The 26,479-nt window shown below is 36.6% G+C and overlaps 1 protein-coding gene across 9 annotated transcripts in view; it reads right to left on the reverse strand.

Annotated features, from left to right (window-relative positions):
* Positions 1-1,891: 1,891 nt before the first annotated feature.
* Positions 1,892-26,479, reverse strand: part of GBE1 (1,4-alpha-glucan branching enzyme 1) — a 181,608-nt gene continuing 157,020 nt past the window's right edge. For 2 of the 9 annotated variants that reach the window (XM_080571319.1, XM_080571318.1), the window contains 2 exons: positions 13,994-14,111; positions 1,892-3,867 (listed from right to left, as the gene is read on the reverse strand). In XM_080571319.1, coding sequence (XP_080427445.1) covers positions 3,811-3,867; positions 13,994-14,111 — 175 coding nt within the window. In that variant the 3' untranslated portion in view covers positions 1,892-3,810. Of the gene's footprint in view, positions 3,868-12,265; positions 12,329-12,368; positions 12,533-13,993; positions 14,146-26,479 lie in introns of those variants that run through there. The other 7 variants (XM_080571326.1, XM_080571321.1, XM_080571320.1 and 4 more) reach the window with 7 other exon arrangements.

A 26,479-nucleotide genomic window follows, 5' to 3' on the forward strand; every position in this document is an offset into this window, starting at 1 on the left:
AAATAAAAATCTCTGTGCAGTCTTGTGCTCACGGATGACTCACCATGGGCCACTTCATTTAATTCTGTGACAAACTAAAAATTTGTCTACAGAGTTCTGATGATCTCCTGATGAAACTGAACAGGTAACAAGCCTATGGGGCCTGATGGCATGCATCCCAGGGTCCTGAGGGAACCAGCTCATGTAGCTGCCAAGCCTCTCTGCATCACATTTAAGAAGTCATGGCACTCAGGTGCAGTCCCCGGTGACTGGAAAAAGGGAAACATCTCTCCCATTTCTAAAAGGGGTAGAAAGGAAGAAGAAAAGGTGGAAAGACTACAGACTGATTAGCCTCACCTCTGTGGCCTGGGAAGATCATGCAATGAATCCTCCTGGAAGCAACGTTAAGGCACATGCATGACAAGAAGGTGATCTGACACAGCCAGCACAGCTTCATCAAGGGCAAATTGTGCCTGACCAATCTGGTGGCCTTCTGTGATGGAGTGACTGCATCAGTTGACTAGGGAAGACCGACAGATATGATCTACGTGGAATTCTCTTAGGACTTCGATGCAGTGCCGCACAACATCCTTCTCTCTAAATTAGAGAGAGATGGATTTGAAGGGTGGATAAGGAATTGGCTGAATGGCTGCAGCCAGAGTTGCAGTCAACAGCTCTATGTCCAGGCTCTATGTCCACTCAGGGGGTCCATCTTGGGACTAGTGTTATTTAATACCTTTATCGATGACATAGACAGTGGGATTGAGTGCACCCTCAGCAAGTTTGCAGATGACACCACACTGAGTGGTGCAGCTGATACCAAAGAAGGAAGGGATGCCATCCAGAGGGACCTGGACAAGCTTGAGACTTGGGCTTACATGATCCTAATGAGGTTCAAAAGTCAAAGTGCAAGGTGCTGCACCTGGATCAGGGCAATCCCAGACATGAGCACAGACTGGGAGAGAAATTCATCGACAGCAGCCCTGCAGAGAAAGACTTGGGGGTTCTGGTGGGCAAAAAGCTCAACATGAGCCAGCAGTGCACGTTTACAGCCCAGGCGGCCAACTGTGTCCTGGGCTGCATCAACAGAGGCATAGCCAGCAGGTCGAGGCGGGTATTGTGCCCCACTGCCCTTATGAGGCCCCACTGGGAGTGGGGCATGCAGCAGCAGGCCCAGAGGAGGGCCACAAAGATGATCAGAGGGCCAGAGCACTTCTCCCAACTGATAGGATAGCTCTCTAGCATGAGAGAAGGCTCCGGGGAGACCTCATTGAAGCCTTTAAGTATTTAAAGAGGGCTTATTAAAAAGATGGAGAGTGACTTTTTACATAGGCAGATAACTAGAAGATGAGAGATTTAGATTAGATGTTAGGAGGAAATTCTTCACTCAGAGGCTCTGGAACAGGTTGCCCAGAGCTGTGGATGCCCCATCCCTGGAGGTGTTCAAGGCCTGGCTGGATGAGTCCCTGTGCAACCTGATCTAGTAGGAGGCAGCCCCGCCCATGGCAGGGTGGTTAGAACTAGGTGATCTTTAAGGTCCCTTCTGACCCAAGCCATTCTATTATTCCATGATTAGAGATGCACCCTCAAGGAAAAATATGCCAACACCTTAATACAGGCAGAACACCACCATTAGAACGTAGACATGGACTCCAAAAAAAACCCTAATTATTATGCTTCCTATATTTACATGCTCATCTTGCAAATCTTGTAGTTTGCATTTATTAGTCTATCATTACATGACTGATGTATTCATGACAGATAATCCACCAGTCTCTCTAGAATGTTTCTGACAAAGACAACTTACTTATTTCAAGTTGGGCAGATCTAATGGGTCATATCTAATATACTGTCCGGTATTAAGGCTACTACACAATCTTTTACAGTAGAAGCAATCAAAATCACAAATGTCTTGGTTTTATAGTCCTCAGTTTATTTGCATGTAATTTTACATAGTTTATACTTCACATCACGCATTTATTCCTTCTCTTGACAAAAGGTGTGACAAGGGTTCTTGCCTTGCATTACTTTTTGAAACCTGGAACTTGTGTCAACAACAACAAAAAAAAAGAGACCTATAAAACATTAGATCAATATAACGTAAATATAGCATATATATTAAAAGTTGCTTGTTGTTTCACTACAAGGAAAACAATTTGGAAAAAAAAAGATTATCAGTTCCAGTTGCTAAAATACTTCAGTGTATTTTCTTGTGAAGTCTCAGTGTATGGGAATGCTTTTATTAGCCCACTACCAAGCAACGATTAAACTGGTACAGTGGAAAATGAAGCACAATAGTAGACAGTATTATAGTTCTCTTCTGCAATACAGAATTCTGTGTCACAAAGAATATAACAAATGGGATGTTCATAAAGTTCTTTCAGTGTGAACCTTATGAAAAGACTGTTTCCCATCATGTTGTAATATTCCATCATCTCTCTTATTTTGCCTAAGAAGTAAGCCACATCAAAGTACAAGTAAGCATTCCAAGAACTATGAAGAGATTTTCAATGATGTGTAAATTACTGAAAAGTTATTCCAATGTAGAAAACTGGGTAAAAAAAATAAAACAACACCACTTGGAAATGGTCATGGACATCTTCCTCTTTGGCTACTTGAAAAGTTATAAAAAAAGACATTCATTTCATAACCAATTCTAGCGTACCTTTAAAAAAGTGAAGAAAAAATAAGGTATGTCTCATTAATTTGATATGAATTTTCCAGAGTACTCTGCAATATATTTTCAAATATAAAGAATCTTACTCTTTACAAAAACAAGTTCTAGCTTATTAAAGAACTCACTTGAATAATCTTAGCAGCACTCCAACAATTAACTACCTTGATTTTACTGAAAAAAATTGATCACTATATTTTGAGACTGCTTCTTCTCAAACCATAAGCAATGTTTCAGAAGTTATAAAAGTGCAAGAACCACCTCATGTTCCAAACTGAAAGCATGTGCTAGAAATAATGAAATCAGTATTACAAGGTCCTGATATCACTGAAATTAAAGCAATAGGAATAATTATATTTTAAGAACATTTTCCAGTGCAGTATCATTCCAGTAAAAACATAACACACTTCTTACTGGAGATTTTAGCAGTCTAAATAAAATAATTATCATTTTTCAGCTGCAGCAAGTGAGGTGCACAGACTAAGTGATTTGAGCAAGTAAGCAATGCAATGGTCTCAGCAGGTCAGCGGTCAATTGTCTTCCCCATTTGGATGTTTAGCATTTTTGTGCTGTTTTAATAAAATAAAAAATGGCAGAGTACAATACTCTAAGGACCTTCTCATCCATTTGGATAAACACTTTAAATTCCATGTTGGACCTCACTGAAGAGGAGCCTCAAACTAGGTCCCACAAACCGTTAAGGCTGCCTTTCAGCCAAAAACTGCTGTTCTATTTAAGCAAGCTACTATGAAGCATTGAACATTTGAATGAACATTTGAATTCACTATCAAAAAAAGATTTTTGCAAGACATTATAAACATTGGAGCAGGATTGCTCTTGTTAAGATGTTATTCCTGATAAAACTCTGTAAACAGTAATTTAATTGGCAATACCTGCTGCTTTGCAATATTTTAAAGACTAAATTTTTAATACCAGAACTACGTTTTTCTTTCTTTCATAAAGGTTTCCAAAACAGGTTCTAGTGAGCCCAGAGCTCTGCAATTACATGTGAATATTAATCTTGCATTTTAAACAGATAATATTACTATATTCAGTTTCAGAAAGATTCCTCAGAACTAGTTTTGTTATACTTCATACTAGTACAGCGTATCAGCACTTCCTCTATCACTTGCTTCTTCGGTGATAATTAGAGATCTTCATTTTGCATTATCCGTATTCTGAAGCACAATAGCCACTCTGCTTGGAATGTACACCTAGTAAAAAGATGACAAGAACAAGAAGAGCTGAGAAAACCACAAACCTCACAGGATTCAATTTCTACAAAAGCGTATGTGAAAACACACATGAAATACTTTACCCCTTCATAATTTCTCATTTTTGCAGTGCAGTAGGTCATACTATCACATTTTAAATGTGCTTAACTGCTTACTCCCCAGCACTTGAGTCATACAAGACAATCTAAAAGTTTAAAAGACATTTTAATTGCAATCTCCCTCCTCTTTTCTCTTTTTTTATAAATCTTACTTTGATAGATTTAAAGAGGCTACCAGTAGAGGGCCTCATATGACTTCCAATATCCAATTTAAAAAACTTGAGAACATCTAAGTCAATAGACCATATAATGATAAATGAGGAAGTTTTACAACAGCATTTGAACACCCTTCTGCTGTGAAGTAAAGTTGCCCCAAGGTCCATCATATCATTTCATACAGGTAAATACCAGCAATATGACAAAACAATGTATTCTCAGTCTTGGCATCTGTGGAGTTTCAATGTCTGAGCAATAAAACTTGTTCTAAAAACTAGATACAGATTCAAATTAATCATTACACTATTGCATTTTGCTTTACCGTCTTTTACCTTATTACCATGAAAAAGATACGCATATAATCAAAAGACTTCTCATAGATCACAAAAAGCTCATGGCAATATATTTTACATGACATTTCTTCCAAGCAAAGTAGAGTCACAATCTGAAAATGAGACTGATATGTACTACCTACCAATTACCTTGATATATGGTGCTCCATCAATTGTCAAACACATGAATGTGTTTGCTGAACAAGTCAATAAAAATGCAATTATAAAACATAACACAACATTGAAGATTATCAGCTTCATTCTGACAACATCCTCCTTTAGACTACCCTCCATCCCTGTGGAACGTCTAAGACTGTGCAATTTCAACTATTTTATCAGCAAACTAGTGCCTGATGGCATAAAAGGTTGTCACAGTTTTCAAAACAGAATAAAGCAATAAAGCAATGAGCTTTAGGAAAAGGAGGAAAAGGAAAAGAACAGCTGATCTTCATTGAACCAGACAGAACCATGTCCAATGCTTCTTGAAAGGCAGCAAACATAATGATTTCCCCTAAGGTTTCAGTGATAAATAGCTCCTACAAATATGTGCAGTGAACGAAATACTTAACAAAGTCAACTAGTTCAGAACATATAGATAAAGGAGAGATTTTTTGAATTCTGTATTGAGAAATTCAGTGCTCTGGGTTTATATGATGACATGAAAATGGAAAGAAAAATTATTCTTATTCGCTCCTAAGAAAGAACGTGTAAAAAGCTACTTCAGTTAAGGCAACAAATATTAACATCAATACAGGATACAGCAATTCTCAATCATATTCTGGTCAATAATATATCAGATCTTAGGAGGAATAAATAATCTCCATTCCTTTAAAGTCAACTTATACCAGCTGAGAATCTGAGAACAGCATGGAATCATCCCACCAGTTCACTGTTGGTCAGAATTTTAGAACTGGTTTTAGGCACAATTTCAGAGTTTGTGTAAAATATACTTAGATTGATAAGAGGTGTGTTTACGGTTTGTCACAAAGTGATTTAATTGCCAGCTTATTAGTCATGTGTTTTTCCTCATCTGGGCAATTAAACATGGGTTCTAGTGTTTATTGATTTGGTAGGCTTTTGCAAAATCATAGAAAAGCCAACTGTGGCATTCTTTCCTAATCTTATCAATTTATTTCATTCACCATTTTAAGCATCTCCAAAGCTTAAAAAAAACTGCAAGAAACAACTAAACAATGAGGGCATGAACAAAGAACTCTCTCCATCATAGGTTAAATATTCATTCATTCCACTAGTGTAGGAAAAATACTAAAGGAAAAAATAGATAATTCCTGTTACAAATGAAACAAGATAGTAATACTTTTTTTTTTCCTTTCTTTTTTTTAAACAATATTTCCAGAAATACCACTGTCTATGTACTCTGGCTTTACTGTTTGTTTAAACAGACAGAATACATAACATTTGGGTGAGAGACAGGAGAGAAAAAATGTGACCAGAGATTGCAAATATTGCTAATATTTCCTGAGATAAAGTGACATCTGGAAGACTATCTGCCCAGGAACCAACGTTTTCAGCCTTCTCAGCCCAGATTTCTCACCACTACTCCTTCTTCTGACACTTCAAATCCCAGCGCTTCCTCAGCCTTTCCCATTCTTTCATCACCTCAACTACCACTCTTGTGAAAACACACCCCACTTACTTCAATTTATTTTCTCCAACCTTTTCTTGATTTCCTCCTAGCCATAGATACTCTTCTTCCACCCAGCCTAAGGGCCATCATACTTGTTGCAATTACTGAACTCCTTCAGCAGCCTGGCAGTAGTGGTGTACTGAGTAGACTATGCCCTATCCGTGTATGGAAGAAAAAATAAAGGCCAACTTTTTTTGTCATCTTTAAATACTGAAAAAATGGCAACTGCATGTTTTGTTGTTGTTGTTTGTTTGTTTGTTTTTTTCATTTCTGAGCACTATGCATTTTCTTAATATTTGGTTTAAGTCTTCAAATTATTTAAGTCCAAGTTATATTAAAGAATTTTAAAGATAATTTCAACATACTGAAATGCATTAATGAAGATATCTGTTTTAACTTATTATGCTATGGACCTGTGACAAACTCCATTCCATTTAACTTTGTATTCAGCATAACCCCAGTCCTTTTTTTTAGGGCTTCTACTCAGCATGCTGATTTTCTAATCTTCACTGATACATGGCATTCCTCTGCAAAATTTTTCTTCATAAATTTGTATGAAGTTTCTGTTGGCTAAATTTATCAAGATACATCTGGATTAGACCTGTAACATTCACAACTCACACTAATTCAGTGTCATCTACACATTTGCTGTCTCATCAGTATGGTTGCTGCTGAAGACTCCAAAGAGTATCAGACCCAGCAGCAATTCCTAGGGCACTCTTCTTGATACCACTCAACAACTGGACATTCACCCTCTGAGTACTAAATTTGCAGCAGTCCAACCAGCTCTCAACCTGCAAAACAAGCTTCCTATCCAGTTTGTACTTCCTAGGTAAGAATGCTGTAGGAGACAAAGCTGAAAGTCTTACTGTGTTGATTGTATTAACCTCATGCACACAGCTCGAGTCATTTCATCACAGAAAGAAGGCAGGTTAATCAGGCATATTTGCCTTTGCTAAATCTGGATTGGCTTTCTGATAGACCCATCTCATATGCCTCACCTGTTTAGATATGGATTCCAAGAAGATGCGGTCCACGATGTCTCAAGGGACCAACCAGAAAAGCATACTGGCCTACAAAGTCTTTAGGTTTCCTTTTTGCTTTTACTACAGCTTTCCTTCAGCTGTCAGAATTTTTCCCTGACAACTATGATTTTTCACAGATGATAGCAGCCTTGCAACCACACCACTGAAATCTTTCCAGATTCCTGGGTATATCCTATTTATCTAGCCTCTTTAAGGTGTCCCTAACCTATTGCTCTGCTGCTGCTTCTTTCTTTTCAGAAGTGTACTGGCACACAAAAAGGGTCTGAGAGCAGGCTTTGCCCTCAGACTATGAGGCTTAAAAAAAAAGCATTAAATACTTCTGCTCTCTCCAGAGTACCTATCATGTTTGACTCTTCCCTTTGTCAAGGGACTTGTATTTTTTCTTAAGCTTTTCTGCTATTTGTACACTTTTTGTACATTTGCAGAACTCCCATCTTGCCATTCTTTATATCTCTAGCTAGTTTTTAGCTTCAGCCAGGCTTTGACCTCTCTGATTAGGCTCTTAGTAGTTTACAACTTGCTTTTATATTTCTTCATTACTAACCCATATTCCCTTATTTGCCAGATGCTCTATTTTGTAATTAAGTTTGTCAAGTAGCTCCTTATTTTTTATTGCTGTGTTCAGCATGTATGTTCTTGTCATTTGTAATTTTACATAGAACAGTTATCGAGGTGTTGACTTTCAATTAACAATTATGAAAATAAAAGTCACTTAAGAACTGATAACTGACTTGTCTTTAAGGTATGTTTTAGAAAAAACAGACAATTTAATGTAGAAATATTACATTACACTGGTTTATATCCTTAACTTTGATTTAGCTACCTATACAAGAATACAAAAAATAGATGAAAAGACTAAAACTACTGATTATTTCCTATTTTAGTTCAGTAAAAATAGCTTAGCAGCAACATCAACATTTTCTCTCTTACCATGTTTACTCTATTATTCTTCATTACATTGGTCAAAACAATCAAAAACTTGATCTCCTTTTCCCAGTCTTTCTTAGCCAAAGTGCATCTCTACAAGACCTGGACACTATCACAGGACTTCTGGAAACCTTTAAATTGTTAGCCTCCTTGTGCTCCAATTGCCCACTTCAAAATATCTATCTCAGGTCATGTAAAAATATATAAAAGTACCCTAATTAAAACTGTCACAGGAAACCCAGGTATTTATCAGTAAAAGACTATTATAGAAATGTCATTTTTGATGTTTTTTATACCCCGTGAAGAGGGTCTCAGAAGTTTTTTCTAGCCTTCCTTTTCCTTTCATATTCTCAGTGAATTCGCTCTTTGCTTTCTACACCAGTTGCTTGCTTATGACCTCCAGTCCTCTGTCATGTCACACAAACTCTGCTATTTTAGGAAGCCATGAAGACATAAGGCCTTTGCTAATGGACAGAGTAGAATATGGGGAAGGAAGAACATCAGATTCTTTTGGGACAGAGTTAGGGTGACTCGGCTGTGAAAAAAAAGTTTTTAACAAAGTTAATTTTCAAATGTTTAGTCCTCAAACTATTGCGAATCTTTTTCTCAGTGGAGTATTCAGCAGGAATGAAGTGCAATAGTTGTGACTGACTTCACAAGCAGAATTGCTAACAGATATGACTGAGGATAAATATTTGTAAGTAAAATATATACAAAGTGTTTTTTATTATCCCCCCTGACCTTTTCATACTTCTTGTCCATTTTAAACTGTAAGGCAATCACACTGAAATGGGACAAATTCCATATAGATCAGGGTTTCTGGCATTAATATAGTTTACATACTCCAATACATGCATGAAAACATTTATTGCTATCAACCTGCTTTCCACCTACACACATCGTGTTATGTCAAAATCATACTCCATTCATGTGGGCTATCGCACAAATAGGGAAAAAAATGGTATTGCTACTATTTGCCAGGAATGTATACAATGCTTTTCAGCCATACAAATGCTTATTTCTTATACTTTTTTTTTTTTCCCTGTAAACATCCAGACAATTTCAAGAAACAAGAGATTAGAAAAGCTATAAAGAATACAGGAATACAAAATACAGGAAGGATCTGTAGACAGCAGAACTTATAAGCATGAAGCTCACCTTATATATTTTGAGAGGACCATAATACGTAGCAATCTTGAAATATATATATATATATATACATATACACATACACATCCACAAGCAACAAGTTCTACAAAGGACAATTTCTACTTTCAGATCCATCAGACTACAGACTACATTCAGTACCAGGTGCAAGCACAACTGAAATTGGCTGGAAGTGCAATGAACTACCCTTCATCCTACTTTGAGGGTTGGAAAACATCAAGTCCTAAAAATCATTTCAAGGTCATTTTGCAACAGATGGGAGAATTACTGGAACTCAGAGCTAGATCAGGCACTGCAGAAAAAATATTTGATAGTGCATATTGCAGCTGGTGGATGCAGAAGGCAATGTCACAAGAGCCTGTGCCAACATTTTCCCAAACTTTTAATTAAAATGAGGGCTTTGGACAATCTCATGTCTCTGTATCACTACTAATTGTCAGACACTGACACTATTCTGAAAATATAATTAACCATCAATGAATAAGATACGTGACAGCTTTTCCTTTCTGACTATAACTTGTTATACAAAACCACAGACATTTCAGATTTCATTTTGCTAGACATTGCATATGAAAAAGAAGGTATGCTTAAAATAATGTGAAGTTCTGTCTTCCAATTTGTTTTTCAATTTATAGCTGTAAAGCATGAATATGCAGAAAATCATTTCTCAGACTGTCTTGCTTCATTTATGTAAAAGATCTCCGTATATTACACAGGCTCTATCTCAAAATTTCTATTATCTTTTGTACTATTTCTTAAGAAAGAGTGCTTTAAAAAACAACAAAAATGACAAAGACAAATGTGAATGGAAGAAAGATTGAATGAAATTCGACAACATTAACTTTGGAATCATTACACTTGTTGCTGTTGTTTGTTTTAAGAAGTCAAATGATCGATGAATATGAGCAACTGAATCTATAAATCTTAATCATCAAGAGGTAAAAATAACAAAAGATCTTGCTACTATGAATCTTATCTGATATAACAGATTATTATCTGTTATAACAGTTAGCTTTCTAACTACAAACAATCTTTCATATATTCTGCGTATCTGTAAATGGCAGGAGAGAAAACAGTTAAGGACTACATCACTCCCTAAAAATTCAATACATAAATCCTTATCATGAAAGTAATTCAAATGACTATTATCAAAGCTAAGGTCACTAAAAGCTTTTAGATCATCTCAGTATGTGAATATTTTAATTTGTCAATAGACTCATGGAGGCAGGAAGTTGCACTTTGACTTTAAATATTATACATTATGGCCAAGGTTAAAAAGCCCAACCCAGCAATAAGTATACTCTTAAAATAAGCCACACAATTTCTATTTCATTAGGGGGAAGGGAGGGTGGCAGTGTGGGGTGGTGTATTTCAGCATCTATTTTTTAGATGACTGGAGCTAACTGGAAAGAGCTATGGAGAAAGATGGCAAAAAGGAAATGTATAAAAGCTGAAATACATTAAACAATAAACTGCATACTATTTCGCAAACAACATAACACACTCTACAATATTACATTTAGCCTGCTTGTTACTCAGTTCTGGTGGTACAACGTATAAAACCCACTGCTTCCCTATAAGCCCTTACTTCTATTTGTTAAAAAAAAATACTTAAGTTACTTGGACTACATTGATATCAAACAACATTTTACAGCAAAATTCAATCAAGTCAGTTGCCTGACAAAACATTTGGAACAATGAATGTCATTAAAACAGATCCCATTTCCCCCTCCTGGTCTAAGTTTCACATCCAACAATCAAGAAAGCTATCAACAAATGACTTTGTACATAAAGGGACACTAGGATCTGACTGGAGTTGAAATGCTTCTACAGCATTTAATTTACTACCTGCAAAGAAATATGAAGACTTATGCAAAACAAAGTTTATACAAGCATGAAAAAACACTAAACTTTCATAAAACATAGCTCAAAAAAGACTACTGAGGAATATCATGGTGGAAATAAAAACAGAAATAAAACTGTGGTAAAAAGTCCATTTGTACAATGGCAAAGAGGTTAACGGCTTGTTATTAGAAGGTTTGATGACATGGAAAGTTATGTAGATTGCATATATTTGTTAACAATACAGAACAGAGCAAGCAGAGAAATGGAAAAATTAGATTATAATCACTATTTAAATCAGTCATATTACAACAGATTTTTTGGTGCATTTTTCTATTGAGTTTTCAAGGTGTGTCTAATGATTTTGAAATCTGGCCTTCTTACAGCATTACTAAACAGAACCTGAATTATCATCTGTTCATCAGCAAAATATTTCAGTGTAATACCTAGCAGTGCTTACAAAGCTTCATCCAGTTTTCTTCGCTCCAGGTATTTCATATTTCCCTTCTTATTTTGCATCGTCACTTTGTGTTTTTCTTTTATTAGGTGATGTTTCTAGAATGAACCATGCCACATCTAATCTCCTATTTTTGTAATGTGTTTGTGCACTATTTAAGCTTGACTTGAGCAGCAGAATTATTGCATGTGATTTCATTTTGCCATAGTACTCTGGGCATGTTTTGCTGACAGTGCTTACTAACACACCTTAAGGGAGGTGCATCTGTCACCATAAAAAAAAAAAAACTTTCAAGTTCTATGGTGGATGAAGAACTGAAATTTTTGAAACTAGATACTTACGTTTCATGCATTATGCAAGTACAATAAGATATTTATTAAACAACCAGTAAAAAATTTGTGTGAGTTCACTGAGGTGGCTGCCATACATCTTCTGAAAAACTCAAGAGAAGACATCTATTTGGATTTTATAACCTTCAAGTAAGACCAAAGCAGTTCTCAAGGATGACTGATTATCTAAGAACTAGGATTTAAAATGCTATTTACAATAAAACAAAAAATGTTTTATTGTAAAATAGCAATTGGAGATATTTATTGTAACTTTTGTTCTTCGTTTCTTGAAGTTCTATCTTGCTAAATTTGGTCTGGTTTTCCAGAGTATTTCCCCAGCTACATTTCCTTTGTGTCCTTTTACTACCATTTTACCTTTACGTGGTGCTTGTGGCATCTTCTGGGCTGTTGACTGAAGCTGGTCTGTGAATTGTACTGCTGAAGGACATAAAAGACAGTTATCATGACCCATTCTGATGGGTTTCTATCTGACCCAGAAGTGCCATTGCCATGCCACAATTTATGCTGCAAAAATGCATTTGCTGCTTTGCTTGTCACATGCCTTATCTTCTACATGCTCCTAGCAAATCGCATCTTCACATTGTTCCATTTTTTCTGTCTTGAATGACTTGCACTCGTCATCTAAAAGTCCAAATGTGAAATATACATTCTAAATTAGTTAATAGCCTCGCAGAAGTTGAGTTAGTGGCAGATAATTAAGATGCTCTCTAATCACTAAAGCAAGGTATTTGAATTGGACACAGGAAGCAAGAATTCTGGGAGCATTAATTTGCTGTATAACCTTCAGGAATGAACTCTCAGAGTCTGTTTCTTACTGTGCAAATGAGAATAGATACTTACCTACACTATGAGGGCATTGTCACATACAGACATTAAAAAAAAATGTTCCCAAGATCCTTTAGGCAAAGCATGATAAAAGCACAAGAATTCTTTTCATGAAATAAAACCATTTTAAAACATGCAAACAAAAGAAATGCCAGTACTCTGAATATAATGAAATAGGGTGAAAGCAAGTGTGAGATAGATTAAAAGCTACAATAATTCTCAGGAATTTAGATCTTGCGAGACACATTAAGATGTGACACCAGAAACTGATTTCTCCATTCTGTCATGGAAGAGTGGCACACACAATCCAGTGCAGAGATCCTCTGTATCTGTAGTCTGTTACAATACAAATGTAATGTATGTACAAGTATTTCTGTGTACAGCTATACCTATGTATAGAAATACACACACCCCTTCACACGTATATGTTTTAAATATGAAAACCTAGTCAGCAACTTAACTGTTCTCAGAACTTTTTCAGTGAGCTCTGCCTTAATTCACGGCCGTTTCTTAATCATCTTAATCTCTGAGCTTGTTAACATACATACACATGTATGTGTATATGTATAAACATATCTAACGAATGGGAAAATAAATTCATAAATTGTTAACTGTAGTAAGTGATTATGATTTCAAGAGTAATGACAAAGGAGTTATTTTGGTTTTGATTAGTCACCACCTCAGCTAACAGAAATCATATGCAAGTATGTAAGATAGTTTAGGACTGGAAATTCTTGATGGGAATAGAGAAGGTCTGTTCTATGCTGGAAATTTTTTCTGTAAACTAAGGAGAGGAAGAAGCCAGTTGCCAATGCATGATTTGCTCTTATTCATGTTTGTGGAGTTAAGCACATGATATTAAGAAAGCGATGCAAAAATTAGTTTCTATGGAGCTTTATTCACAAATAAAGCATGAAGATGGTATTTCTCAGACATGAAAATAAAGTAAATGATTATGTTCAAAATGACAATTCAAAAGCATGTTAGAAGGTTTTCATGCATATTGTTTGGCAAGGAATGTTGTGTCTGTACTGCAAGAGGGCATGCACATTTAAATGTAATGTCAAAAAAAGGAAAGTCAGTTAACATTACAGGTCATAATAAAATCATAGCATCACCTCTCCTATATTCATCTAAAGGGTGATTTCAGAAAAAAGCACAAACAAAAAACAACACAGAAATATTCCTAGAATAGGCTCCATACTTCTCCGAAGAACTTTAAAAATTGTTCAGATATAAACAGAATGTCTTACTTACCATAAGTGAATTATGTCGATAATTGTGAGGATATTCTTCAGAGAAGTACTCTGTATTGTGGTCCAGCCTTTGATGTCCTCCGTATTCTGAAGCATCAGAATCCAGAAGGATTTTATACTTAAGGAAAACTGTTAAGGAACTATGCCAAATTACTGTTAAATGGGAAATAAATCAAAGCAGAAAAACTGAAAGAACTGTTGAAACATATTTCAGCCTATATCAATACATACGATTTCTTTTTTGTTTTGTTTTTTAAATCAACCTAAGAAAATAGTGGGAAAATATACAGAACCTATAGAAACTGTGTGACAGTTTGTCTTGAAATTTTCATCTTAGCATAGTCATTCCTAGTAAAGAAAGCACCTTCTCATCTCTTCTAAAATCTTCAATGAGAGAGAAATTTACAGTATTACAGTGGTAATATGCACAGCAATTTGTGTAATGATCTAGACTAAAAATGCAACACTAAACAAAATGAGTGGTTGATTTGACATAACACAATTGTGAACAACCACAAAAATTACAATCAGTGTTTAACAGTCAAAGAATCTGATCAAGTGTCAATGAGAAGAGTATATACTCTTACAGAAAAAACACCTTGCAACTCCAATGAAAGTTTTTCAGAAGAAAGTTTGAGTTATTATAACACAGAGGAACAAAAGGAAGGTTATTTTTAATAAAAGACCTTGTAAAACAAATGTTCTGACTGCAGTTGCTAAAATGGCATGTTATTTAACATTTTAACAATGAGTTGGACTACCTGCACATGTACTTAAAAGGATTCAAACAGATTTAACAAAAAAATAAGAGAAAATAATTTTAAAAGAAGAAAATCAGAAATAAGGTGGAAAGTAAAGAGCTAATACTCAAAAGTATACTTCTTATTTGGGACAACAACAAATTAAATGTTTTATGATTTTCTGGAATTTTGACAGGCCACATTCAAGGTTGTTGGAACACCTCAGCTGTAGATGTTCGTTACACAAGCTATTTAGAACCCTTTAATTTAAGTACCTTTGAATTTCTTGCTTGGGTATCATTAAAACATCTTTTACCCTTCTGAAGTTATAACAGAAAGACTCAATCTATCCCACCACCAACAACCAACCAAACAAACAAAACAAACAGATAAGGAAATAAGCATTCTATTATCCACAATCTGTTTCCTTAATTTAAAACTATGGAAGAACCTTGTTTTGCTAGAGCTTGTATTTAATAGAATTAGGAAAGAGTAAAGCAGCCCTACTGATTTAAATCTCCAGCAACAAGAAACTGTTCATTTGAAGCATGACATAACACAAAAGATGCCTAAACTAAAAGTGCAAATTTACCCTGTGGTTAGAGACTAGAAGATTGCACAGGTTTTGGTGACAGAAGGTAAGAAAAAAGAAATACAGATACAGAAGAGGGAGGAAAACCAAAGCTCTCAATTAGCTTCTTAACATTAGCCATTCAGTAGTGTCTTCTCCAGAAGTATTTGCTGCAAAGGAGACCAACATCCATGACTGCCATGTTAGTATTTGATTTCTAGAGGGCAAGTACCAAAGAGAGAAACAGAAGATCACTGCATTCTCTAACATTTTCATGTGAGTGTTTGTTAAAAAAATCTTTTGTTAGAAAAATTATACTTTATTAATCAGCTTTAATACTCAATGTGTGCACTACTCCCCTCACCCCCTTGTATTTTATAAACATGCCCAACATACCATTCATCTGTTACCATGCGCAACATACCAAACCAAACCCCAAACTACAGCTCCTAGTTTTCTCTTTGGTACCCTTTCAAATCCAGCATCAGCAAGGGCTGCTACTATTCCACTGCATATTGTATGAACATGAATGTCTCCCTCAAGCATTTCATCCTTTGCTACTGTGATCTACATTATACATTAAATTTAATAATTTATCAATGTTGCTGAAAGCCCTGACATCTCTAATGATTCCTTTAAAACTATTTACAGCAAATGCAATTGTTATAGCTATGCTAATTTTGAAACAAATTATCCCATTTCCTTAATCCAGGCTATAAAAGTATGTCTAGCAATGCTCTCTAGCAATCACTGCCTCTCCACACCGCACAACATAGCTGATTTGGCATAAATACTGCTAACCAGATCCTGAATAATGGGGTCAAAAGCATCCCAAGATCTCCACAAATTAGATATTTCTCAGGGAATAAGACTTTGTTTGGTAAACAAGCCCATTTGCCTTCCAACTTAAACCTCACAGAAAAGCTACATTTCACATTTCAGAATTTTACAAGCATTTCAGTTTACCACCATGAAAACATTAAACAACACTTATGCATTTTAATTAAGCACGTAATAGAAGTATTTTCTTTTGCAGTGGGGCCTGTCTTGTTTCAGCAGCAGAGTGTTGGATACACTAGCCTGTACTCTGACTGAAAAACGACTGACTTCTGTTCAGTTTGATGCTCTGATTTTAAATTTCCTTACAGCTACAGTAAAGGAGAGCAGCAAAAGCAATGAACTCTTGTACAGATAGAGCTGGAAGTGGAAAGTGTGTCATTATCTACCACATTAATTACTGAATTACTATGCTTTTATGGTATTTTAAAACATATATTTTAACACAAATTTCTAATTTAATCTTATGCATGCTTAATGACACATAAAATACTACTAAGTAAATGAAAACCATAAAATAGAATAATTTGTATTTTCTTCCTCATGCTTTAGTGTTGAAAAAAAGAATCCCAGTATTATTTGTGGGGGTGATAGACCTGCATAATTAGGAGCTTTGCCGAAGAGCAAATGGGAATTTCTACCGACCAATTTTAAAATTATTTAAGGCTTACTGAGTATTTGTAAAGAATCAGTCCTCTGTATGGTCTGGTTTGATTCACATAATTTTATTTGAATGTGTTTGATCCATGACAGATGTTTAAGTGCAGTTGGGTCCTCTGTATTATACATAACTCCTATTATACAGATTATCTAACTTGACGGGTATCCTGTCATGTAGGAAGTCCAGACATGACTGAGCAAAACTGGAAACAGAGGAAGGATAACCAAACGTGTAGGAAAAGACTGTCATCCTGTTACACATCCACCTTTTATAATGTTTTTAAAGTTAGGACTAGACATCACTATAGTTTAAATTTTATTATACAATTAAACGTTTAAGCACCCATACCTCTGTTTCTCTGGTGTTTTCCAGCCATGCACATAGAGCATGCATGTGTACATTAACATTTATTTTCTTTTCAACTCATATGTAAATCAGCTCACATGTTCTCACCATACTTCTCAATATATAAGAATACCTAGTAAAGATTTCATTTTTATCCCTTGGTACCATTTCTTGGCTAAAAGCAAGAGGATATGGTCCTAGAAATACAGATTGGACAAAGCTAAAGTACAGATCAAAAAGGATCAAAAACTGTGCTGAAACACTTACTTTATATCTGTATATAGAAACTTTTGGAAAGTGAATTCAGGCTAGAAAGAAAGGTATGGACAACAAACATGGGAACACTTTGAAGAAGCTTTTGATCCTTTAAACAGTTTGGGATTAGCTGGCTGCCCTGAGCCAGTTATAGTGGCAACAGCTAACACTGATATGACCCCACACCTACTACAGCTGGAAATAATACCCTTATGACATGATTAAATTTACTCATTCTCATTATATCCATGGGGATTAAAAGTTTTACTCACACGAGTAAAGGCTAAGGTACACCTGGATGCTTTGTTTGGGAGTGTCTAAACAAAGTTTTGGGTGGTTTATTTTGTATGTTTGCTTGCATAAAACAACTTTCCCATAAAGCCTCTTTCAGTATTTTCTAATGGAAATAGCTACCGTGTATATGCTGTCATAGTTGCACACAGCATATAGAAGACCATCTCTTCTCTAGAACACTACATCTCATTAAATAGTTTCAGGTCCTTATTGTTCAAAATACACTAGCAAAAGCTGTACAAAAAGCAAGAGATATTTAACTAGGGCATTTGACACAACATGCAGAATATTGTGTTCTGCAAGAATGCAGAAAAAAAATCCCTCTACCCTGCTCCAAAATTCATTGTCATAGATTCTTGAAGCAAAAGATCCTCCAACACTCATAAAAAGAGCAGACCTCCACATGCAATCTTACGTTATGCGTTACAGAAAAAGTAAGCTTTATAAACATGGAGAAGTGAAGAGAGTCAACAAAATTTCTTAGTGAAGAAGTTAAAAAGGTGCTGTATCTGTTTTGACACAGCACTCTACTCCAGAAACAGCAATTACAAGATGGCTTTCTTCTTTCAAATAGAAATTTATATCATAGTAGATTAAAAGAAAAAAAAAGTTTTCCTCAATCATTAACAGTCCAATGTAACACTGAAGTGCTGAAAAATTATATTCTTACTGAAGCCAGACAGTGAATTAAAGCAGTTATATTAGCATTACTCAAGAAGGACTTACAAAATAGACCCCTAAACCCAGAAAAAAGAATCCAAAATTATAATGAATTAATAAGTTTCCAAATCAACACATCTGCCTATATGTTCCATATAACTTGTTTCAGCAGATAAAAATTCTGGTGAAAGCAAATGTTTTCAGATTTTACCTCTTGCAAAATCATTAAGAAGTGGCCGTGACAAGAAGAATATATGCAAATAAAATGCTGAGGCTTCCAGTGACTATAATTTTAATATTAAAGGAATGCTAGCAGTATTGGACACTCTAGTACTCTCTCTCTTCTTAGGCAGAAATGAGTTCACACGATTTCCATACACTTTCATGAATATCTATTATCTAATGCCATTGCCTGAAAAGACAGAAAATTTTTGAATTATTAAACTAGGATTTACTGAAGTTTTTAATGAGGATGCATTTAGCAACTTCACCATCATCCTTAAGTGTAGCACATGAAAACCAGCGCTGACTCCATCTCATGCGGAGTGTTAAACTGCTTCTTAGTATGGTTAGTTTATTAGCTACATGTACAATGACTGCACAAGATAAAAACTCTCAAATAAAAGCCTTTAATGAGTTGGAAATATTTTGACAAATCTAGCCCTCAGACTCTGGTAAAATATTTTTGCCCACCTGCAATGAAATCAAATGCTACCTTTCAAGTATCGTACCAGGATTTTCTTTTGTCATTTTAGCAACAAGCATAAAAGCAGTCTACACCTGAACCAGATTTAACATTGTAATAAATGGATGCTCAGAGGTCAGACTGAATAAACTGGCAAAGCTGTGTTGAATGACTCACAGCAGCATTTAAAAGCTGAATATAGAAGTCTTTCCAACTTTGCTCATTAAAATAAAGTCACTCTAAGTCAACAACGTAGAAGACTACAAATTACTCAGGAGCAACCCTTATGAAGTGTGGGTTAGAAACCTCTCATTAATGCACCACAACTTCCTTGTACTACTTTCATTTAAACACAAAAACTGCTTATCCTGTTTTTTTGTTTGTTTGTTTTTTGTCTTTAGTACTTCTGCAATTCAAAATTGGAAACTAAATGAGGAAAAATATGAAAATTCACAGGTGTAGGTTTCATATTTCAACTGAAGCCTTCATAGATTTCAACCACTACCAGAAGTTCAAGTGCACCTAAATGCACCATCATCTGAAACTATTTTTCCTTACTAAGACATTTTTGCATTCCGTACATACCTGACCCTCTGGCTGTACTGAAGATATTGTACTTATTTTCTCTGGGTAAATGTGTCTCAGAAAACAGAAGAGAAACCCTCCCTGGTTTCATGAATAAGACATACTATGGCTATTCAGACAGGTTTTTCTCCACTTGCACAGTTTTTTTATTTTTTATTTTTAAATCAGTTTAAACGGAGTATGAAGTTCAGTATACATGCCTACCTTAGTAAGACAATATTAGAAGCATACACAAAACTTTCCCCAAAGACAAAACAGGAAAATATTTCAGTTTGCTTCCCCCTGACATCTGAATACTCAAGTTGTGTGTCTAAAGGTTGACGATGTGAAATACATAATTCGTCTCAAAAGCTGATAAATGAAGAAAAACACTCCAGATTCAACACAACTCTTTTCAAAGCAATGTGTTTTAACTCAAGTCCAGAAAATTCAGAAATCCATCTTAAAGTTTTTTCTTTACTAAATAAGTTCAGATCAGATCCATTTAAATATTTCACTATTTCAATCTATTTTAAAGTCAACTATGAGAGTGCTCTGGCATTATCAAGAGTTTGCTTTCCAAATCTAAGCAGGCTCCATTTATTTATTTATTTATTCATTCGTGTTTACTCATCTTTAAGAACTTTGCTGACAGAAATAACAAAGGGTGAAAAGCTGCTATTTAGGAAAGCTACTGCTAAATAGCTGCAGGAGCTCACTTAGGCAAGAAAGGTGACCTCCACTTACCACAGGAGTTTACAAGCACACAGGAGGGTAAGGCACAGTATCAATAAGCTTGTCTGAAGGAGTGAAGATAAGGATTACAAGTCATAGGATGGGATCACCAAACATTCAGGTTGGAAGTCAGCTACAGGGTCAGAACAGGTTCCTCTCTGCTTTATCCAGTAAGGTCTTTAAAAAGGTTGCTGTAAATACTGAGCCTGCATAACGTGTTGGGTAAACTGTTCCAACATTTGCTTGCCTGTCAGCACTCTGGACAAGTTTCTGTTTGGAAAGGCAACATCTCTGCAACTAGATCTGTAGCTAGTGAAGCTGTACCGTGATTGTAAACCCCATCTAAGACACAATTCAGATTTGAGATTGGATTTACTGGAACCATACCCTACTCCTTCCCAAGAAGTAAAGATACCTGGGGTAGAGAATGCTGTCCATCATCTGTTTTTAAAAACTATGAATAAAGGTTGTTGGGAAAAGTACTCATATAGAAAAGTCATGAGGATGACAATGAAAATGAAACAGGACTGTCACGTACAAAAGTACTAGCTGGTTTGAGAAGTCAAAGGCAATAACCATGAATCAAGGCCAAAGGAAAATATTTACCCTACAGAAAGCAAGAACAGATAAGCTCTCCTGGCAACAATTTTCATTGCCAAAATGTTACCACTTGAAGTAAAAGAACATAGCCTGACAAAAAGTGAAGACGAGAAACAAAATAAGAAGGAAACCCAGGTGCATTAACAGCTGTATAACTGTAAATCATTATAATAAAGTTGGATTGTTAAAGATACTGAAGACCTGCAATTTCTTGAAGAAATTGATTTTGTAAAAGAAAAGCTACGGGCACAAGCATAATTTATGAATTACTAACTTGCACACAAAATGAGAAATATAGTCACAGATCAATATGGCTAAACAAAGAACTTTTCATTCACCTCAAATCCTAGGAAGAAGTACAAAGAAAGCAGAATCCAGATTTTCAAGCTAGGAAGAAATAATACCAAGGTAATAATAAGGAAGTTAAAGGAACAAAATGATATGCTAGTAACATACACTAAGGAAAACAAGAACTCATTTTTAAATGCACCATGTACACAGAAAAGATGAAGAAAAGTGAAGCTTCCAGAAGGACTGTAAAGCGCCTACAGTGTTTAGGTCTTTTTGTTTTTTGCTTTTAACAGTTCTTGAATATCAATAGAAAATCAGGTAACTAGCATAATTAATTTCAAGGTAAAGGGTACCTTTGTTCCTCCTCTCCACACATTCCTAATTTTGGAGAAGACTAAGGTGTCAACCTGCAATTGAGAAAGAGCATATTGGAGAGCTTATAGATAAATTTTCAAATTAAATTAAGCACCTCGGCCTGGTGAACTTCAACTCTAGATATTTAGAGGGTATTTGAAACCACTTAGAAGTTAGCTTATGGCACAGTACCGAAGTGGAGGGAAAAAGTACTGTACCTTTTTGCTTCAACCAAATATGGATGCTTTTTGCCTCAATCAAATGTAAATAGGGATATATGGATGTATTTAAATCCACATCAGTTGGTAATCACGATGAAAAAATGCTGATTTACTTCACTGTCTGCTTATCCTTGTTTACTTGCAATGTATCTGATTCATATTGTGCTAATAGGAAAATGAATAGCATATGTTATATCCTGTTTTCATCCCACTGTTGTTTAGAATGTAGGGTCTTCTGACAAGTCATCCGTGCCACAACAGAGATGGTGACACTCATGAATACCTACCTTCTTGTCTTGAAAGGAAAACAGATTCCTTTGTTTTACGACAGGGAACAGCATTCTCCATTATCAACGCAGGCCATTCTGATAACCCTTAATTTGTTGCTCATGCCAGTACTTTCACAAACACTTTTCCATTCATATATTTTGTATATGTCAATGATACTTCTGTTACAAATCTATTATTATTTTGCAGATGGCAAAATATACAGCTGCTTCAAGCAGGCTACTGTAAAGTCAAGAAATGGTCCCAGGTGAAAGAGGGGAAGTTCAGCTGGGATAAATGCAAATGCTATACAGGTAGGAATAAGAATTATTTAACTGTGGGGAATAGTGCAAGATGAGAAGAAGTAAACGGTTAGGAGGTACAGAAAAATAACATATGAATTACAAATAGAACATACCCTGGCACAAACACCACACAGGACTTGAGTTATTCAAGACCATGAATTTGATAAACTGTCAGAACCTTGACTTGTTTTTGGCATTGAGCTTCAAGGAGAGCTAATTCCAGAGAATAGCTGAATAGCTTCAACAAGAGAAAATCAAAAAAGTGACATCAGTGTCATCAAAACATAAAGGATCTCTCTCTTCCATTAAACACAGGACCAATAATAAACAGTGCTTAAATTGCGGTAAGACGTTTCAGTTAAAAAATAAGAAAAACATTATAATAGCAGAGACAGTAACATACTGGAATAGATCCTACTACAAAAGTGGCGAAGTTATTTTGAAATTATGGTGGTTAACTTAAATGGAAAACAAATCATAGCTCCTTTCCTCTTCTGCTTCCTTTCAGCCATTTTCCTTCTGAATAGAGGAAAAAAGATCTTACTGCAGACAGACCTTGGAATCACCACTACCCCACAAAAATGTCTAGACAGTATTAAAAAAAACAAAAGCAGAAACTTATGAATGGATTCCCTGTTAACATTCAAAATTTTATCTACAATCAGAACTAGAGACAGCTGACCTAGATTTTGATTATTTGTCTATCTCTAAACTGAAGCAAATTAGGCAGAAAAAATTTGTTAGCTCAAGCTGCCTGTTTCTCATGAAAAGGCTTCTGGAAGAGCATAATTTATGAAGTAGAATTCCAGTATCAGCATAGAAGTGTTTTCTTTTTTCCTTCACATAATGAAACTGTATTTTGGAAATCGCATATGCTACCCTGATAGTAACACAGATTCATGGCAATGGAAACCCATGCCTTTTTCTACACAGATCAAACTTTTTCAAGGTGCATTAGTAGGCTATATTTCTTATTCACACATATTAACCTTAATGTATGAACTACCTTGAAAGAATTTGGCATTTGGCTGATTCTAAATTAAGTCCTTTGTCTTCATTTGCTGTATACACCCTGAATTCTAATAGGCAGTGACAGTTACATAACTGTACTTCAAAGCAGCCTGCAAAGTAGCATCTTCGCCTTCAGCAATCACGCTCCAGTGACTCATTCAAGTGACCTTACTTGCTCATTAGAAGCTCTCCGTGCAGGTTGCAAATGTCAGAGAGCCAGTGTTCACTTTTTTTTAAAAAGTATATTTTTGCAGCATTTTAATGACAATATTTGTGATATTTCAGGCCTCAGTTAGGTATTCACATATCGACAACTCTGACTTTGAATATATTCACTGTAAATTCATGCCAACAATAAGTGACTCTTTGATATTCATTCATTGTAACTTCGCAGTGCTTTGGATACATTACGCCATATAAAAATGGCGATATTTGTAACAAGGTAACCATTTCTTCCCACTACGAAATCTCCCTACTTGCATTTTAGCAGTATATGACAACATAAAATGTCAAGACAGAGATAGGCTAGTAAAAACTCGATACTGCTCGCAACATATACAGACTTTTATACTCACATACACAGTTAAGGTCTCTGTCCCTGAATGTCTCACATTAGGATACATGATCTTAGGAGAACAAGATGTAGACTGAAGCAACTCACTTTCAAGAGAAATACATCAATGGAGAAGACAATTGTATAAAAGAGAAGAAAAACTGACTCCAGGTTGGCTGAGACTCTTCATAAAGCTGCTTGTTCAGAAAGACCTTCCAAATTAAGCAGGACCAGAAGTACTGTAAAGTCTACTATTACTCCTCTTAAAAAAGTACAACAACGTTTGCTATGCCAACAGCCTACAAATAAGGAACAGCTGAAAGAAGGATGACGTCTTCAATGAGATACGAATAGAGGAATGCCTACAAAAACATAGGCCGGAGAGGCAGGAAGCTCTGTATGGTTTAATGTACCTGGTAAGAAATTTGAGAAGCTATATATGGCAACAATGTTATGATATGTACTATTAGAATATATGAAGAAATATGTCAGAAATATGTCAAAGTCATTCACTGTTCGTGTTTGTAGGGAGAAAATTTGCGGGGCCAAAGCCCAGCTAGAGTTGAAGCTGGTCATGTCTGTGAAAGATAATAAAAAAGGTTTTTTTTTTAGATGTGCGAACAGAAAAAGGAGAGCCAAAGAAAACATAGGTCTGCTACTAGATGGGGAAGGTCTCCTCACAGACAATGACATAGGCAAAGCAGAGATGTTTAATGCCTTCTTCACCTCTGTCTTCAATGCTGATGATGGGCTTCGGGATCCTGGGTGCCCTGAGCAGGAGGACCATGACGGTGGGAATGACAAACTCCCTACCGACCCTGAATGTGTGCGGGATTTGCTGCTCCACCTGGATCCATACAAGTCCATGGGTCCAGATGGGATCCATCCCAGGGTGCTTAAAGAGCTGGCTGATGTCATCGCGGGACCTCTCTCAATTATTTTTCAATGATCTTGGGAATCTGGAGAGGTCCCAGTAGACTGGAAGGTGGCAAATGTTGTGCCAATTTTCAAGAAGGGTAAGAAAGAAGACCCTAGCAATTACAGGCCTGTCAGTCTCACGTCAGCGCCTGGTAAAATTATGGAGAGGATGATTCTTGAAGTTACTGAAGCGCACCTGGGGGACAATGCAGTCATTGGTCCCAGCCAACATGGGTTCATGAGGGGTAGGTCCTGCCTAACAAATTTGATTTCCTTTTATGATAAGATCACCCATCTAGTCGATCAAGGGAAACCAGCTGATGTGATCTTTTTGGACTTCAGCAAAGCTTTTGACACGGTTTCCCATAGGATCCTACTGGACAAAATGTCCAGCATACAACTTAACAAAACCATCATACGACGGGTGAGCAATTGGCTGACGGGCAGGGCTCAAAGGGTTGTGGTAAATGGGGCCACATCTGGCTGGCGGATGGTCACTAGTGGGGTCCCTCAAGGCTCCATTTTAGGGCCAGTCCTCTTCAATGTTTTTATAAATGATTTGGATGTAGGAGTAGAAGGTGTTCTGAGCAAATTTGCTGACGACACCAAACTTTGAGGAGTTGTGGACTCGGATGAGGGTGGAAAGGCCTTGCAGAGAGATCTGGACAGATTGGAGAGCTGGGCGAGCACCAACCACATGAAGTTTAACAAAAGCAAGTGCCGGGTCCTGCACCTGGGACGGGGCAACCCTGGCTATACGTACAGACTGGGCGATGAGACGCTGGGGAGCAGCCCGCAGAGAGGGATCTGGGGGTTGTGGCTGACAGCAAGTTGAATATGAGCCAGCAGTGTGCCCTGGCAGCCAGGAGGGCCAACTGTATCCTGGGATGCATCAAGCACGGCATTGCTAGTCGGCTGAGGGAAGTGATTGTCCTGCTCTACTCTGCGCTGATGCGGCCTCACCTCGAGTACTGTGTGCAGTTCTGGGCACCACAGTACAAAAAGGACATTGAACTGTTGGAGAGTGTCCAGAGGAGGGCGACGAAGATGGTGAAGGGCGTAGAAGGGAAGACATATGAGGAGCGGCTGAGGTCACTGGGCCTTTTCAGTCTGGAGAAGAGGAGGCTGAGGGGGGACCTCATCGCAGTCTACAACTTCCTCGCGAGGGGGAGTGGAGAGGCAGGTGACCTATTCTCTGTTATTGCCAGTGACAGGACCCGTGGGAACGGTGTTAAGTTGAGGCAGGGGAAGTTTAGGCTGGACATCACGAAGAGGTTCTTCACCGAAAGGGTGGTTGCATACTGGAACAGGCTCCCCAGGGACGTAGTCACTGCACCAAGCCTGTCTGAATTTAGGAAGAGATTGGACTGTGCACTTAGTCACATGGTATAAACTTTGGGCAGATCTGTGTGGTGCCAGGAGTTGGACTAGATGATCCTTATGGGTCCCTTCCAACTCAGGATATTGCATGATTCTATGACTTAATATAGACAAATGTAATAACAAGAGTTACATACACTACTTTGATTAATCCAATCCATGAAACAAACCTAGGTATGGGCTGATGTAAAGATCATCACATTTCTCACAATTCCCAGTATCATTCAGACAAACTTTATA

Source organism: Anser brachyrhynchus, assembly GCF_964034855.1.
Source record: "Anser brachyrhynchus genome assembly, chromosome: 1".
NCBI lineage: Eukaryota > Metazoa > Chordata > Aves > Anseriformes > Anatidae > Anser > Anser brachyrhynchus.